Genomic DNA, 18,381 nt, shown 5'->3' with positions numbered 1-18,381 from the left:
AGGAGTTGAAAATGTGATGTCGTGCATATTTTTTTTTTATATTCAGATGATGGAGCAGCTGCATCCCCTGACCTTGGGGACATGTCTCCTGAAGGGCCACAGCCTCCAATGATCCTCTTGCAGCAGTTACTGGCCTCGGCCACCCAGCCATCTCCAGTGAAGGCCATATTTGACAAACAGGAGCTAGAGGTACGGTAGCAGCCTCTGCAATTTTAATCTGGTACACTAAATTTGGAACAATTTTTTTCCTAGATGTGTATTTTCTTAAGGATATATTCTGAATTTTAAATAATATGCTAAAATAATTCTTATGACTAGTTAGGCTTTAACCATGTTTGTCATAGAGCATTATAATACTAGTTAGAGGGGGAATGAGTTGAAGTTTAACCTTATTTTGAATATATGTGAATTCTTTGAAAAAGTTAATGAGATTCAACATGGGTCAGATGCTCAAATATTCATGGCATGATCTTTTTCTAGGAAATAATTGTTATTGAAGGAGCCCATTAGACCTTGGAATATTGCACTGGCATGTTTGTTCCACTCACAAAAAAGCAAAGGCTTTTTTGGGCATGCACTGTTGCTGCCAGGCTCTTGGTCCTTGCCCTGTCGCAGAGCACCTGTGCTGCACAGTGTAGCTTAGGGATCAGGCTGTGGGCATGTTCCCATAGCCACATGTGATCAGGTCTAAAAGTTATGGGGACTTTCATGGCCTGCAACATGAGGGACTAGATGTTTCTAAAAATCCTTCTTTCTATGTAATATGTAAAAAACTTTGGATAAAATATCAAAGACAAAAACCAAACCTAGAGTACTCAAGTTGCCAGGCAGAATATACCCTAATAGAAATTCTTTGAGACCAGGACTGCAGGGAGTTGGATCCGAAGTGAGGAAGCAGCTGTATCAGGTTGATGGGAGGGCTGACAGTAGTCCAAGAGTGAGGTAGGAAGAAGTAGGTAGCAAGAAAGTAAGAACTGAGGTAGGAAGGAGGTGGGGTGCAAAGGGAGAAGGCAAGAAGTATTGAGCATGAGAATAGGGAGCAGTACAGTGCCTTCTTTGAACTGGCCTGAATGCCAACTACTTGCTAGGTCTAAAAACCACTAAGATGAGGGTCAGGTTGAAGTAGCCATAGAACAGCAGGGTTTCTAGTCACTTCTAAAGATAAAAAGAGGGCATTGAAAGCAGTTGAAGAGCAAATTGGGCAGAATGCAACCTGGAATCACACTGGGAGGTACCCAGTGTTAAGAGGAAAGATGTGTAAGGAGACAAGGAAACTAGAGTTATCCTTTAAGAATTGGGAAGGACTACCAAAGAGAGATCTTTCATTGTTTTATCTCCATTGATTTAGATGAAAATTCAACCATCATTGTTATTCTGTTTGAAGTGCCTTTTTGTCATAGACGCTGGGTCTAAAGTTCTTTCTTGTCTAGCAAGAAAGCAGGACTCAGGATTAAATTCGAGAGATGGTTAATGTCCAGGAAAAGACAAGAGCCCCGAATTAGGGTCCTTGCCCTGTTTTTATTAGGATCAGAAGGCTTACAAACATGGTGATGGATGTGCACAAAGAGACAATGAAATTATGAACATTAACTCATGGATGTGAGGGAAAGGGGGTCTTGAAGATATTAGGGGTTTGGGTTAATACAAAACAAAATCCTGGCTCTGGAGGCGGCCAAAGGTTGTTTACAGCAGACATGAGGCACCAACTCTGTTTATGTTAGCTAGCCTAGGGGATTAGACTGATGGAGCAAGTAACCTCAAGGTTAACAAGGCACCTTTTCTTTTGCTAATCAGTTCTCCTCTGGGCAGCTTTACCTGCAGCCCAGTGGTCTGTAGCCCTATTTACTTGTTTACCTAATTTGGTCCTTCCTTCCTGTGAAAGCAGCTTTCTGCTATAATACTAAATAGGGGGGAACTTTTGCCCTGAATCTCTAGTCTTGTTTGACTCATATACCTTTATATTGCGGGCCTTTGCACCCCCTCTCTATTCTGGGGGCCTTAGCCTCCCTTCTCTATCCTTATTCACCTAATCTTGTTTACCCAAACTTGGGTGTGAGCATCCTATGGCTTTGTAATTCTTTATGCTTGTTAACTCATTGGTGCAAGCCCAGGGAATTTCTAAGCTTTTTCCTCACACCTTTTTTCTCCCATTCTGGCTGCATTTAATATTTTGTGATTTGTTTGTTTTTTGTTTTGTTTTCTACAGTTTGACTAAGGCATGCCAATGTATGTATGTATTTTTTCTCCCCCATCCTCTTGGGATATGCTCAAGTTACTTGCATCTCTGGCTTGATATCCCCCCCACCCCCCCGCACCAAATTTGGAAACTTGTTAACTATATTTTCCTGTCCTGTTCTTTGCTAAGACTACCGTTACACATCTGTGAGATTATTAATTTGTTTCTGTGTATTTTGTAGGTCTTTTTCTCTTCATTAATAAACTTGGCTAATTTTCTGGATCTGTTTTTAGGGTCAGGCTGTTCTGCTTTGTTGGGTCTAAATCTGCTGTAAGCCATCTAAGAGAGTCTTTATATTTTCAGATCTCACGTTTCCATTTGGTTCTTATTTTATAGCTCTATAGTTCTGACAGTTCTTATCTCTTCACTCTCTATTTCTTTACTGTATATGTATGTAAAACATATTCCTGATAGTTGTGTTAAATTTCTTTTTAACACGTGGGCCAGCTGTCTGCTACTATTGGCAGTTTTTTTTCTCTTGATTATAATCAGTTATTGGTTCTGCTTCTTCACCTATATGTAGTTGTTAGTATATTCTGGATGTTTTAGTTCTTTTTTAAATGTTACTTATTTTAGAGAGTGCATGCATGTGAGTGGGGGAGGGGCAGAGAAAGAGGGGGGGACAGAAGATTGAAGTTGGCTCCACATTGACAACAGAGAGCCCGATGTGGGGCTCAGACTCATGAACTGTGAGATCATGACATTAGCCGAAGTTGGCATCTTAACCAACTGAGCCACCCAGGCACCCTGTATGTTTTAGATATTACACTGTATCCGCTCAGTGTTCTGTCAACATCTTCTGGAGAATGTGAATTTTATTCTCATAGATGGTTTAGTACCTGGCAGTTCTCCCCAATCCTGTGGAGGCTTGGTTCTAGACTTTTTATTTATTTATGTATTTTATTTATTTTTAATACGAAATTTATTGTCACATTGGTTTCCATAAAGCACCCAGTGCTCATCCCAACAGGTGCCCTCCTCAATGCCCATCACCCACATTCCCCTCCCTCCCAACCTCCATCAACTCTCAGTTTATTCTCAGTTTTTAAGAGTCTCTTATGGTTTGGCTCCCTCCCTCTCTAACTTTTTTTTTCCCCTTCCCCTCCCCCATGGTCTTCTGTGAACTTTCTCAGGATCCACATAAGAGTGAAAACATATGTTATCTGTCTTTCTCTGTATGGCTTATTTCACTTAGCATAACACTCTCCAGTTCCATCCACGTTGCTACAAATGGCCAGATTTCACTCTTTCTCATTGCCGAGTAGTACATTGTATATGTAAACCACAAGTTCTGTATCCATTCATTGGTTGATGGACATTTAGGCTCTTTCCATAATTTGGCTATTATTGAAAGTGCTGCTATTAGATACTGCTGCTATTGGGGTATTAGATAGTGCTGCTATTGGGGTACAGGTGCCCCACTGTTTCAGCACTCCTGTATCCCTTGGGTAAATTCCTAGCAGTGCTGTTGCTGGGTCATAGGGTAGATCTATTTTTCATTTTATTAAAAATTTATTTTATTTTATAAAATAAACCTCCACACTGTTTTCCAGAGCGGCTGCACCAGTTTGCCTTCCCACCAACAGTGCAAGAGGGTTCCCTTTTCTCCACATCCTCGCCAGCATCTATAGTCTCCTGATTTGTTCCTTTTAGCCACTCTGACTGGCGTGAGGTGGTACCTGAGTGTGGTTTTGATTTGCATTTCCCTGATGAGGAGTGATGTTGAGCATCTTTTCATGTATCAGTTGGCTATCTGGATGTCTTCTTCAGAAAAGTGTCTCTTCATGTCTTCTGCCCATTTCTTCACTGGATTATTTGATTTTTGGGTGTGGAGTTTGGTGAATTCTTTATAGATTTTGGATACTAGCCCTTTGTCTGATACGTCATTTGCAAATATCTTTTCCCATTCCGTCACTTGCCTTTTAGTTTTGTTGATTATTTCCTTTGCAGTGCAGAAGCTTTTTATCTTCACGAGGTCGCAATAGTTCATATTTGCTTTTAATTCCCTTGCCTTTGGAGATGTGTCAAGTAAGGAATTGCTGTGGCTGAGGTCAGAGAGGTATTTTCCTGCTTTCTCCTCTAGGGTTTTGATGGTTTCCTGTCTGACATTCAGGTCCTTCATCTATTTTGAGTTTATTTTTGAGAATGGTGTAAGAAAGTGGTCTGGTTTCATTCTTCGGCATGTTGCTGTCCAGTTCTCCCAGCCCCATTTGTTAAAGAGACTGTCTTTTTTCAATTGGATGTTCTTCCCTGCTTTGTCAAAGATTAGTTGGCCATACTTTTGTGGGTCCATTTCTGGAGTCTCTATTCTATTTCATTGGTCTGTGTGTCTGTTTTTATGCCAGTACCATGCTCTCTTGATGACTGCAGCTTTGTAGTAGAAAGTCTGGGATTGTGATGTCTCCTGCTTTGGTCTTCTTCAAAATTACTTTGGCTATTCGGGGTCTTTTGTGGTTCCATATGAATTTTAGGATTGCTTGTTCTAGCTTCGAGAAGAATGCTGGTGCAATTTGGATTGGGATTGCATTGAATGTGTAGATAGCTTTGGGTAGTATTGACATTTTAGCAATATTTATTCTTCCAATCCATGAGCATGGAATGTTTTTCCATTTCTTTGTATCTTCTTCAATTTCCTTCATAAGCTTTCTATAGTTGTCAGCATACATATCTTTTAAATCTTTGGTTAGGCTTATTTCTAGGTATTTTATGACTCTTGGTGCAATTGTGAATGGGGTCAGTTTCTTTATTTGTCTTTCTGTTGCTTCATTATTAGTGTATAAGAATGCAGCTGATTTCTGTACATTAATTTTGCATCCTGTGACTTTGCTGAATTCATGTATCAGTTCTAGTAGACGTTTGGTGGGGTCTGTTGGGTTTTCCATGTATAATATCATGTCATCTGCAAAAAGTGAAAGCTTGACTTCATCTTTGCCAATTTTAATGCCTTTGATTTCCTTTTGTTGTCTGATTGCTGATGCTAGGACTTCCAACACTATGTGAAACAGCAGCGGTGAGAGTGGACATCCCTGTCGTGTTCCTGATCTCAGGGGGAAAGCTGTCAGTTTTTCCCCATTGAGGATGATATTAGCTGTGGGCTTTTCATAAATGGCTTTTATGATCTTTAAGTATGTTCCTTCTATCCCAACTTTCTCGAGGGTTTTTATTAAGAAAGAATGCTGAATTCGGTCAAATGCTTTTTCTGCATCGATTGACAGGATCATATGGTTCTTATCTTTTCTTTTATTAACGTGATGTATCACGTTGATTGATTTGTGAGTGTTGAACCAGTCCTGAAGCCCAAGAATGAATCCCACTTGATCATGGTGTATAATTCTTTTTATATGCTGTTGAATTCGATTTGCTAGTATCTGATTGAGAATTTTTGCGTCCATATTCATCAGGGTTATTGGCCTGTAGTTCTCTTTTTTTGCTGGGTCTCTGTCTGGTTTGGGAATCAAAGTAATGCTGGCTTCATAGAATGAGTCTGGAAGTTTTCCTTCCCTTTCTATTTTTTTGGAACACCTTGAGAAGGATAGGTATTAACTCTGCTTTCAATGTCTGGTAGAATTCCACTGGGAAGCCATCTGGTCCTGGACTCTTATTTGTTGGGAGGTTTTTGATAACTGATTCAATTTCGTCACTAGTTATGGGTCTGTTCAAGTTTTCTATTTCTTCCTGTTTGAGTTTTAAAGTGTGTGGGTGCTTAGGAATGTGTCCATTTCTTCTAGGTTGTCCAGTTTGTTGGCATATAATTTTTCATAGTATTCCCTGATAATTGCTTGTATTTCTGAGGGATTGGTTGTACTAATTCCATTTGCATTCATGACTTTATCTATTTGGGTCATCTCCCTTTTCTTTGTGAGAAGCCTGGCTAGAGGTTTATCAATTTTGTTTATTTTTTCAAAAAAACAACTCGTGGTTTCATTGATCTGCTCTACAGTTTTTTTTTAGATTCTATATTGTTTATTTCTGCTCTGATCTTTATTATTTCTCTTCTTCTGCTGGGTTTGGGGTGTCTTTGCTGTTCTGCTTCTATTTCCTTTAGGTGTGCTGTTAGATTTTGTATTTGGGATTTTTGTTTCTTGAGATAGGTCTGGATTGCAATGTATCTTCCTCTCAGGACTGCCTTTGCTGCATCCCAAAGCGTTTGGACTGTTGTATTTTCATTTTGATTTGTTTCCATATATTTTTAAATTTCTTCTCTAAGTGCCTGGTTGACCCATTCATTCTTTAGTCGGGTGTTCTTTAACCTCCATGCTTTTGGAGGTTTTCCAGGCTTTTTCCTGTGGTTGATTTCAACTTTCATAGCACTGTGGTCTGAAAGTGTGCATGGTATGATCTCACTTCTTTTATACTTATGAAGGGCTGTTTTGTGACCCAGTCAGTATGTGATCTATCTTGGAGAATGTTCCATGTGCACTCGAGAAGAAAGTATATTCTGTTGCTTTGGGATGCAGAGTTCTAAATATATCTGTCAAGTCCATCTGATCCAATGTATCATTCAGGGCCCTTGTTTCTTTATTGATCCTGTGTCTACATGATCTCTCCATTCCTGTAAGTGGGGTATTAAAGTCCCCTGCAATTACCACATTCTTATCAATAAGGTTGCTTATGTTTGTGATTGTTGTATATATTTGGGGGCTCCGTATTGGGCGCATAAACATTTATAATCGTTAGCTCTTCTGATGGATAGAGCCTGTAATTATTATATAATGCCCTTCTTCATCTCTTGTTACAGCCTTTAATTTAAAGTCTAGTTTGTCTGATATAAGTATGGCCACTCCAGCTTTCTTTTGACTTCCAGTAGCATGATAGATAGTTCTCCATCCCCTCACTTTCAATCTGAAGGTGTCCTCAGGTCTAAAATGAGTCTCTTGTAGACAGAAAATAGATGGGTCTTGTTTCATTATCCATTGTGATACCCTATGTCTTTTGGTTGGAGCATTTAGTCCATTTACATTCAGTGTTATTATTGAAAGATATGGGTTTAGAGTCAACGTGATGTGTGTAGGTTTCATGCTTGCAGTGATGTCTCTGGTACTTTGTGGTCCTTGCAACATTTCACTCACAGAATCCCCCTTAGGATCTCTTGTAGGGCTGGTTTAGTGGTGATGAATTCCTTCAGTTTTTGTTTGTTTGGGAAAACCTTTATCTGTCCTTCTATTCTGAATGACAGACTTGCTGGATAAAGGATTCTTGGCTGCATATTTTTTCTGTTCATCACATTGAAGACTTCCTGCCATTCCTTTCTGGCCTGCCAAGTTTCAGTAGATAGGTCTGCTACTACCCTTATCTGTCTACCTTTGTCTTAGGGCCTGTTTATCCCTACCTGCTTTCAGAATTCTCTCTTTATCCTTGTATTTTGCCAGTTTCACTATGATATGTCGTGCAGAAGATCGATTAAAGTCACGTCTGAAGGGAGTTCTCTGTGCCTCTTGGATTTCAATGCCTTTTTCCTTCCCCAGATCAGGGAAGTTCTCAGCTATGATTTGCTCAAGTACACCTTCAGCCCCCTTCTCTCTCTCTTCTTCTTCTAGAATTCCTATGATACGGATATTGTTCTTTTTTTTTTTTTAATTTTTTTTCCAACATTTATTTATTTTTGGGACAGAGAGAGACAGAGCATGAATGGGGGAGGGGCAGAGAGAGAGGGAGACACAGATTCGGAAACAGCCTCCAGGCTCTGAGCCATCAGCCCAGACCCTGACGCGGGGCTCGAACTCCCGGACCGCGAGATCGTGACCTGGCTGAAGTCGGACGCTTAACCGACTGCGCCACCCAGGCGCCCCCGGATATTGTTCTTTTTGATTGCATCACTTAGTTCTCTAATTCTGCCCTCATACTCCTGGATTTTTTTATCTCTTTTTGTCAGCTTCCTCTTTTTCCGTAATTTTATCTTCTAATTTACCTATTCTCTCCTCTGCCTCTTGAATCTGTGCTCTGGCCGCCTCCGTTTTATTTTGCATCTCATTTATAGCATTTTTTAGTTCTTCATGACTATTTCTTAGTCCCTTGATCTCTGTAGCAATAGATTCTCTGCTGTCCTCTATGGTTTTTTTTCAAGTCCAGTGAGTTATTTTATGACTATTATTCTAAATTTTTGTTCACTTATGTTACTTAAATTCATTTTGATCAATTCATTATTTGTCGCTACTTCCTGGAATTTCTTTTGAGGAAAATTCTTCTGTTTTGTCATTTTTGGTAGTTTTCTGTCCCTTATGTATTTTAAAGCTTGTGAGTTCTGCACCTGTCAGCACTGCTGTATTAAAGGAGGGTCATACACTGTCCAGGGCCTGGCCCTTTAGGAGGTGCTCTTTTGGAGATTGTTACTTGCTCTGTGTTGTTGTGACTTTGGTTATATTATTACTGTACTTATAGTAGTATTTTACTATGAGTAAATATTTACGAGTAAAAAAACCTTCCACCAGGTGTGCTTTGAATTTTTCCTTGGAGTAACCCTGTAAAGGAAAACAGACAAACTGGAGACAAAAACATGCAAACACACAAACAAATAAAAGCAAAAACCTAAAGTCTAAAAACAAAAAACCCCAAAACACCTACCACAAGTAAAGAAGAAGGTGAAAGCGGTGATGATGGAAGAGCACATACAAAGAGAGAAATGACTGGAGCTGGGGAGGGGGGCAGAGAAAAAATAAACATTGATAGTCAGAGAGACTAAAAGGCCTAATCCAGAGAGAGAAAGGAAATAAAGAAGGCGGCAGAGAAAATTAATGAAGATAAAATTACCCAGACAGAGAAACTATATGGCTTGATTATTGCAGGGAGAGAGAAAGGAGTGTGAAGAAGGAGTTGTAGAACATGTATCAAGACAATGGATTCAATATGTCTTTTTAGACAGACCAATAACCAGAGTAACCAGCCTAGGGGAAGGAAGAGATAAGGAGGAGAAATGGGGCAGGGGGGACGATATATTACATATCCAGAATTGACCTATAGTTAATCCTGGCAATGCTGCATCGCTTGTAGGTAGTAGTTATCTTCAGGGTCTGTGCAACTCCAGTGGATATGCAGTTACCCAGTGCAAGGGGGCATGGTTTGGCGTTTTCTGGACCAACTTCCACTATGGGCCTGGGAGTGATCCCTGAGGCGCCACCTTGGTGGTGGCAGTGGTGGTGGTGGTGGTGGTGGTGGTGGGATGGAGGGGCGGGGGGCAGAGGGTGGGGTGGGGGGGGAATGGTGATTCCCCAGTCTCTTCTTCACGGAGCTGGAGCTAGACCTGGTGGACTCAGTTTGAGTCATCCTCACTGTGCCGTGGGCACAGATGGGGCGGGCCTTCTCTCTCTGCCAACTCCCCTGACCCTGTGCTTGGCTAGGATTCAAAGTCTCGCTCCGTGGTTCTGACGCTGGGGAAGCGCCTTTCAGTGCAGGATATGTGGTCCCGGCTGGCTTTGTCTGTGCCGCAGCACTTCAGGGAGGATCTCCTTCTCCTACAGAGGAGCTCCTGGGGTGGCACACGAAGGCAGGCTTTGTTTTTTCCCACAGCACTCCAGGGGAACAGTGGCCTTACCCTTCTGTAGACTGAGCCCTCCACCCAGCCACCGTACCCGGAGGTGGCGGACACAGGCAGGTTCTGTGCTATTGCGCAGCCCTCCAAGGAGGGAACCTCTTTCTCCAGCTGCAGACTGAGTCTCTGACCTACCACCGCACCCAGGCCTGGCTCCTCTCCTCCCCAGGTGTGCAAACAGGGAGCTGGCCCAGTCCAAAGAAAGCCCCCCAGTTAGAGATCAGATGCCTCTCAGTCTCATTCCAAGGTCTTTCTCTTGTTCAGATACAGTCCTGCACTTCCCTTGCCACTCTTTCTCTTCCCTTTGTCTCTCGCAGAAGGGAGTGTCTCCCCTCCATGCCCATGTGGCCTTTTTTATCTCTCCCAGTCCACCTTTTTTCCAGTTTTCCCATTTTCTTCCTAGTAGATTCAGTCTCTTTTCCTCCCAGGCTCTGGTGTTCAAAGTCTTTGGCTTCTACACTTCTTTGTTTGAGAGATGCAGGACGTATGGATTCCCCCTACTTCTCCACCATGTTGGCCGCCCATCTGGTGGCTAATGGCCAACCACCAGTGGTGGTTGATTTTTGTTTTGCTCTTAGTCTTGGTTTCTGTATTCTAATTCTGCAGGATTTAGAATCATTTCCGAGGCTTCAGTGGAAACCTTTACAGCTTGACCAACTCCATCTAACTTGGTTGGACTGGGACCTCAGACTGTCTCCCTAATATTGCACAGGTATAGAATCCCTCTAGCCTTCCAGCAGTTCCTTTATGCTGGGTTCTTCAGAGTCTCACAAATGCTCAGTTTTGGAATCAGCCAAGAATTTGGGATAGTTTTATGCACATTTTGTGATTTCTCCCTCACTTCTGACTGCTTTGGCAGGACTGAATTCCAGTTTCTGACTGCAGTCTAATAACACTGCCTGGTCAGCTTGCCTTCTGGCTTCCCTTGTGGTCAAGGGTTGTATTTGTTTCAGTTTTGATTGCTTTGGCTGTTCTCCAGAACCTTCAAACTGTTTTTAAAAATATTTTGTTCAGGGTTCATAGTTATTATCAGTAGAGGTTTAGTCCAGTTCACCCTAACTCCTCATTATCAGAACCAGAACTCTAAACTCAGTCTGGTTCTGAATTGTAAGCTTTTAGGATGAAGACCATCACTTGTGAGTTATTCACACTTCACAGCAAAATCCTAGGTTTTTGACACTACCTAGGCACTGGAAGGCTTAATGGAGTCCTCTTTATTTCTTCTACCCTGTTTCTTCTTATTCCTTCCTCAGATGCTCAGTTCAAAAACAATAGCAAGTCTTAGACCATATGAAAGTAATTGGAGATGAAGAGCAAAGTGTTGCAAGTAGTTCAGTGAAAGGATTGTGTGTACTGGGAGTAGGGATTCCTAACGACAACCTCAATAATGCATATATTCATTGATTGTAATTTATTTCCCAATATTTTTTATTTCCTTTATTTTTTTTATACCATATTTAACTCGCAGAGTGGTTCTTTTACCCTTGAATCACTGAGAGTTGATTTGATGGTACATGAGAGAATTCCATGTCGTCTCTGACTTGTTTTACAGAAGAAGAGAGCAGGAGACCGGACCCTGCCTCCTGGGGCATGGGGAGGGGGTGAGGGACTCCTTCTTTCTCATCTGTCCCCTCTTAGTCTGCATTTAACTTGCTCAACTTGTTTCCTACTCAGAGCGGCTATGAAGCTTTCTTTAATGGGCACTGATAACTGGCTAATTTCCTGGGCTCTGTGTGTGTTGTAGCAGGAGTTGTTTGACCATCACATCTTTCCTCTGCATTAAACTATGAAAGTTGTCTTTGTTGTTTGTTGTTAACATGTTTTATCCATTCATTTAAAAATAACACATGTAAATCTGAATTTTCTGTTCTTCTGTACTGCATTTCATAGTAGAAGTTTGTAATTTCCATTTTCATAGACTGCTTAAGTCTTTTGACTTTTCTAAACCTCCCAGCTTCACTCTCATTTGTCCAGGCTGCAGCACTGGCTGTATGTCAGTGTTTGGCTGTGGAGTCCACTCACCCGTCAAGCCCTGTGTTTGAAGACTGCAGCTCCAGTGAGGCCACAACACCTGTCCCTGTACAGCATGTTCGCCCTGTCAGAGCAAAGAAGCGCAAACAGTCACCTGCTCCTGCTCTGCCTATTGTGGTTCAACTCATGGAAATGGGATTTCCTAGAAGGAACATAGAGTTTGCACTGAAGTCACTCACTGGTGCCTCAGGGAATGCTGCTGGCTTGCCAGGTATTTTGTTTTCCTTGTGGGTGTTTCACTTAATTTGCCCACACATTTGTTTGTGGGTTTATCTTGAGATGCTAACATCAGATGCCTATGGGCAGGTGGGTGCTGTGGATCCTCACTCAGGGTGCACTGTGTGTACTTGCTTGTAGGTGTGGAGGCCTTGGTTGGGTGGCTGCTGGACCATGCTGATGTGCAGGTCACAGATCTTTCGGATGCAGACACAGGGTCTGAGGAGTGTTCAGATGAGGAGGTGGTGGAGGATATGGACGACGCAGCCTACGCTGTGGTTAGTGCCTCCTGTGTGGTTGCCCATCTGCCTGTGTCTACCTGTCCTGTGCTTTGGGATTCCTGTATGCTGTTCCATGAGGTCTCTCTGCAGTTTTGCCAGGCACACAGTAAAGCTAAGTGCTAATTGTTTTTTTGTGCCTTAATTACTTGAGCTGTAAAACAGACCCTTGTTCAACATCTAATGGTATTGGGTAGCCAACACCCATTTTTGTGTCATATAAAAAGCATGTTTTATATGACACAGTGACTTCTCATTTCAGTAAATTGTTTCATGAGATTAATTTGGAAATGTCTCAGAAATTTTCTATACTTTTAGCTTTTGATATTCATTCTGTTTACCATATTGTGTCTTTTAGAATGAAGAATTTTATAGTGAAAATACGTATAATATTTCATATTTTATTTTTTGATATTAAAGATTTCACATACTTCAAGTAGGCTTATCTGGCTCACAATTTTTAAAAAATGTATTTATCTTTTGTAGTCTACTGGTGCTGTTGTAACAGAGAGCCAGACGTACAAAAAACGAGCTGATTTCTTGAGTAATGATGATTATGCTGTTTATGTGAGAGAGAATATTCAGGTGAGTAAATGTCTTAGGCTGGAACCTTGTTCAGGTTTTCAGTGAGCAGAGGCCTGGCGAAGGAGGGCACAGAACCCAGCAGGGAGGCTGTTGTGACTGGAGCAGAGGACAGAGGAAGAGAAGATGAGCAAGGGGTGCCAAAGCTAGAGAGCCATGCCACAAAGACCTGTGCTTCTCAATTATTTCCATTTTGGACATTTTAAAAAACCTATTTCTGCTTGTTTTTCTTGTATCATTCTTACTCCCATCTAATTTTTAAAATCTAGTTAGGCTATTTATTTATTTATTTATTTATTTATTTATTTATTTTTTAATTTTTTTTCAACGTTTATTTATTTTTGAGACAGAGAGAGACAAAGCATGAACAGGGGAGGGTCAGAGAGAGGGAGACACAGAATCCGAAACAGGCTCCAGGCTCTGAGCCGTCAGCACAGAGCCCAATGCGGGGCTCGAACTCACGGACCGCGAGATCATGACCTGAGCCGAAGTCGGCCGCTTAACCAACTAAGCCACCCAGGTGCCCCTAGTTAGGCTTTTTATGTAGTCCTTTATGTATCTTAAATCTTTTCTTTAGTTGTTTTAATTCTTTTGTTCTAGTTAGTATACTTTAGAGAAAATCCCAGAAATCATCTCATTTAATCTGTAAATCTGTTAATATACATTCCTAACACAAAAAAGATTTTGTTTTTGTTTTGTTTTTGTTTTTGTTTTGTTTTTGTTTTTGTTTTTGTTTTTGTTTTTGTTTTTGTTTTTGTTTTGGTGAGCTCTACACCCAGCATGGGGCTTGAACTCACGACCCTGAGATAAAGAATTCCATGCTCTACTAACTGAGCCAGCCAGGTGTCCCGATAAAGGATTTGTTTATAACAACAACATTACTGTTACCTAACATTAGCTAAGAAAATAAGCAATAATTCTATAATATCTCATATCCAGTGCTTACTCAGATTTTCCTACTTTTCTCAGAAATTGCTTTTTGAAACAGTAACATTTTTGAATTTGGATACAAACAGGGTCATACACCTGACATTTGGATGATGTCTCTCTGAAGTGTCTTTTAACCTGGAACAGTTTTCCCCTCCCATTTCTTTTTCTCCTTTCCATGTCATTTATTTGTGGCTTCTTCCTCCCTCTTCTGCATCTCCTGTTAAATCAGAATAAGGGCTGGTGGGGTCGGGGAGCTGTTGGACTCAGGCAGTGTCTTAGGCACGAATGCATCATCTGGACCAAAATGCAGTGTTGCTGGTTAGGTCTTGTTAGTCTATTCCATCTGCTAAGAAGTTCTCTATTGTTCACTTTTGCACTTTGATATCCATTTGTGTTACCACTTAGACTTTTTATGAGGGGTTGCATAATAGTGATTTTCTAACTGTGTCATGCCTTTCAAATTTATTAGCTGGAGTTTATTCTTTGAAGAATGCTTTTTAAATCAACTCTAGTTACTCTTTATAATACAGTTATATAGGAAAGTAAGAATAAGTGCTTGCTTTTTTTTTTTTGTTTTTTGTTTTTGTTTTTGCTTTATCAATTTTCAGAATGGTGAGTTGGTGCCATGGAACTTACACAGGTGACCAAAAGAACCTTTGCTTATTATCATTGTGATAAATTTATTGACTGATAGGGGTTTGATGTGTTTCAACCATTATTCCTATTGATTAAATTGTTCTTTTGAGTGAACACATTAATCTTTGAGCACTCCCTTGCTTTATGGCACAAGTTGATCCATGCTCATCTTGTGTATTTCCTGCTCCAGACATTGAGCCAGCAAGTTTTCTAAAGAGCCCTGGTTCCACCTAGTGTAAAATGATTTTGAGAGTACACTCAGTGCTAGAAGAAATCCTTTCTTAGATAATGCTATGTATAATTGTTCATCTATACATTGGACTGAATTTTTAATTTAATTTTAATCTTAGGTGGGAATGATGGTTAGATGCTGTCGAACATATGAAGAAGTGTGTGAAGGAGACGTGGGCAAAGTTATCAAATTGGATAGAGATGGATTACATGACCTTAATGTGCAGTGTGATTGGCAGCAGAAAGGAGGCACTTACTGGGTTAGGTATATTCATGTGGAACTTATAGGTGAGCACATTTTTAAGTGAGTTGTTACACTTTTTTCTTAATTAGTGACAGAGTTCCCAGGAATGAATACTAATTATAGTTCACTTATTGTAATTTCTAGGCTATCCTCCACCAAGTTCTCCTTCTCACATAAAGATTGGTGATAAAGTTCGTGTCAAAGCCTCAGTCACCACACCAAAATACAAGTGGGGATCTGTGACTCATCAAAGTGTGGGGGTTGTAAAAGGTAATATTATCCAGGCAACAAAATTCCAGATGTTAGCTTTTCATCAACTAATATGATAAAGTCATTTTTTTTTTTCATTCAGGGGCAAGAAAAACAAGTATGAAGATAGCTTATAGTGTTTTTTTGCTTGTCAGTGTTCTCTAGACCAGGAACTCACATATAGTTGAACAGAGTCAGGTTTATTAACTCATTGCCACTTGTGAGGATGCATACCCCAGAAAATGGGGTGTCTCCATAGGTGGGTATAGCAAAGGATTAATGGGGTTTGTGTTGGATACTTTGGGAAAAGTTTAAAGGAGTAGGGTTATTCTAAGAATGGGTGTCTTAATAATTATTATCTATATGTCAGAAAGAATGGAGCTAGGATGAAGTTAATGATTGGCAAGGAAGCAGTTGTTCATATTAACCAGGATTGGAGGTTAGGGGAGGTTGTCTGGTTGTGTTTGTGGTTTGGGTTAGATTTGAACTTGATCAGACATGATTAAAGAGAAGTTTTGGTTTTGTCTTGATTCATTACAGTCACAGGGTAATCTTATTTGATGTTGGTGTTCTGTAAACTTGTTCTGTCATTCTGCCAAATGGCCTATATGTGAATGTTTGGCCAACCCCCTCAATTGGGGACTGTTTCTGTCTCTCTCTCTCTGCTATATAAAAATTTAGGACTAAATTTAAGAAAAGGAAAAGTGCAAATGATGGGATTTAGGAACTGGAAATACAATTCTTTTCAGTTTATGTTTAAATGTGATATTATAGAGATTTCAAACTAATCAGTGTACTTTAAAAGGTATACTATGTCCATTTGAATAATTACATGAGAAGTAATTAAAAATGCATGTGGTTTTATTTTATCTTTAAACTCTTTTAATGGCATAAAGAGATCCTGTTTTGTTTTGTTTGAACCTTCTATAATACTCACTGTCAAATACCTTAGATTAGAAATGGCCATAATGGTGGTGCTTGTCTAGTGGGAGTGTTAGAATGTCTCAGGTTACATGAGAACAAATGGTTTATTTAACATTTTACTTTAGTTTAACATTTTTCTTCAGTTAACAGGTTCTTAAAAGCTTTATGAATCAAAACAGATTTATTAACGTAAGTTTTTATTATTACAGCATATTTGACATATGATGTTATATTAGTTTCAGGTGCACAACATAGTGATTCAACAATTCATTATATTATACAGTGCTCATCACAATGAATGTAGTTACCACCTATCACCATACAATGTTATCACAATATTACTGACTATATTCCCTATGTTTCATCTCTGTAACTTTTTTATTTTGTAAGTGGAGGTCTGTACTTCTATTTTAATTTAATTTATGTTTTAAATTTACATCCAAGTTAGTTAGCATGTAGTGCAGCAATGATTTCAGGAGTAGATTCCTTAATGCCCCTTACCCATTTAGCCCATCACCCCTCCCACAATCCTTCCAGTAACCCTCTGTTTGTTCTCCATATTTAAGAATCTCTTATGTTTTTGTCCCCCTCCCTGTTTTTATAGTATTTTTGCTTCCCTTCCCTTGTGTTCATCTGTTCTGTGTCTTAAAGTCCTCATATGAGTGAAGTCATATATTTGTCTTTCTCTGACTAATTTTGCTTAGCATAATACCCTCTAGTTCCATCCACATAGTTGCAGATGGCAAGATTTCATTCTTTTTGATTGCCAAGTAATGCTCCATTGTATATATATATATATATACCACATCTTATCCATCGTTGGTCATTTGGACTCTTTCCATACTTTGGCTGTTGTTGATAGTGCTGCTATAAATATTGGGGTGCATGCGCCCCTTTGAAACAGCATACCTCTATCCCTTGGATAAATACCTAGTAGTGCAATTGCTGGGTTGTAAGGTAGTTCTATTTTTAATTTTTTGAGGAACCTCTGTACTGTTTCCCAGAGTGGCTGCACCAGTTTGCATTCCCACCAGCAGTGCAAAAGAGATCCTCCTTCTCCGCATCCTTGCCAACATCTGTTGTTGCCTGAGTTGTTAATGTTAGCCATTCTGACAGGTGTGAGGTGGTATCTCATTGTGGTTTTGATTTGTATTTCCCTGATGATGAGTGATGTTGAGCATTTTTTCATGTGTCATTTGGCCATCTGGATGTCTTCTTTGGAGAAGTGTCTATTCATGCCTTTTGCCCATTTCTTCACTGGATTGTTTTCTGGGTGTTGAGTTTGGTAAGTTCTTTTATAGATTTTGGATACTAACCCTTTATCTGATACATTGTTTGCAAATATCTTCTCCCATTGTCAGTTGCTTTTAGTTTTGCTGATTGTTTCCTTTGCTGTGCGAAGCTTTTTATTTTGACTCATCAGAATAGTTCCCAATAGTTCCCAATAGACTTCCAATAGTTCATTTTTGCTTTTGTTTCCCTTGTCTCCGGAGACTTGTTGAGTAAGAAGTTGTTGCGGCCAAGGTTAGAGAGTTTTTTGCATGCTTTCTCCTTGAGGATTTTGATGGCTTTCTGTCTTACGTTTAGGTCTTTCATCCATTTTGAGTTTATTTTTGTGTATGGTGTAGGAAAGTGGTCCAGGTTCATTCTTCTGCATGTTGCTGTCCAGTTTTCCCAGCACCAGTTGCTGAAGAGACTGTCTTTTTTCCTGCTTTGTCAAAGATTAGTTGGCCATACGTTTGTGGGTCCATTTCTGGGTTCTCTATTCTGTTCCACTGATCTGAGTGTCTGTTCTTGCGCCATGTACTTCTTTTTTAAAATTTATTATTTTTAAAAATTTTATTGAAATCCAAATTCTAACATAATAATGTAATAATGATTTTAGTAGTAGAATTTAGTGATTCATCACTTACATATAGCACTCATTGCTCATGGCAACAAGTACCTTAATGCCCATCACCCATTTACTCCATCCTCCCCACCCAGTACCTCTCTAGCAACTCTCAGTTTGTTTCTCTGTATTTAAGAGTCTCTTATGACTTGCCTTCTTTCTGTTTTTATCTTATTTTTGCTTCCCTTCCCTTATGTTCATCTGTTTTGTTTCTTAAATTCCACATATGAATGAAATCATATAATCTTAATGTTTATTTTTGAGAGAGAGACAGAACGTGAGTGGGCAAGGAGCAGAGAGAGAGAGAGAGAGAGACAGACAGACAGACAGAATCAGAAGCAGGCTCCATGCTCTGAGCTGTCAGCACAGAGCCTGATGAGGGGCTCTAACTCACAAACTGTGATATCA

At 40.0% G+C, this 18,381-nt stretch overlaps 1 protein-coding gene across 9 annotated transcripts in view; it reads left to right on the top strand.

Moving 5' to 3' along the window:
• The window catches only part of HERC2 (HECT and RLD domain containing E3 ubiquitin protein ligase 2), a 279,601-nt gene that overhangs the window by 165,939 nt on the left and 95,281 nt on the right, over nt 1-18,381 (top strand). For all 9 annotated transcript variants that reach the window (XM_045058960.1, XM_045058959.1, XM_045058962.1 and 6 more), the window contains 6 exons: nt 47-189; nt 11,736-12,003; nt 12,150-12,286; nt 12,773-12,871; nt 14,785-14,953; nt 15,054-15,179. In XM_045058960.1, the coding sequence (XP_044914895.1) occupies nt 47-189; nt 11,736-12,003; nt 12,150-12,286; nt 12,773-12,871; nt 14,785-14,953; nt 15,054-15,179 (942 nt within the window). The remainder of the gene's footprint in view (nt 1-46; nt 190-11,735; nt 12,004-12,149; nt 12,287-12,772; nt 12,872-14,784; nt 14,954-15,053; nt 15,180-18,381) is intronic.

This window comes from Felis catus, chromosome B3 (assembly GCF_018350175.1).
Source record: "Felis catus isolate Fca126 chromosome B3, F.catus_Fca126_mat1.0, whole genome shotgun sequence".
Lineage (NCBI taxonomy): Eukaryota > Metazoa > Chordata > Mammalia > Carnivora > Felidae > Felis > Felis catus.
This window is presented reverse-complemented; position numbering and strand designations above follow the sequence as displayed.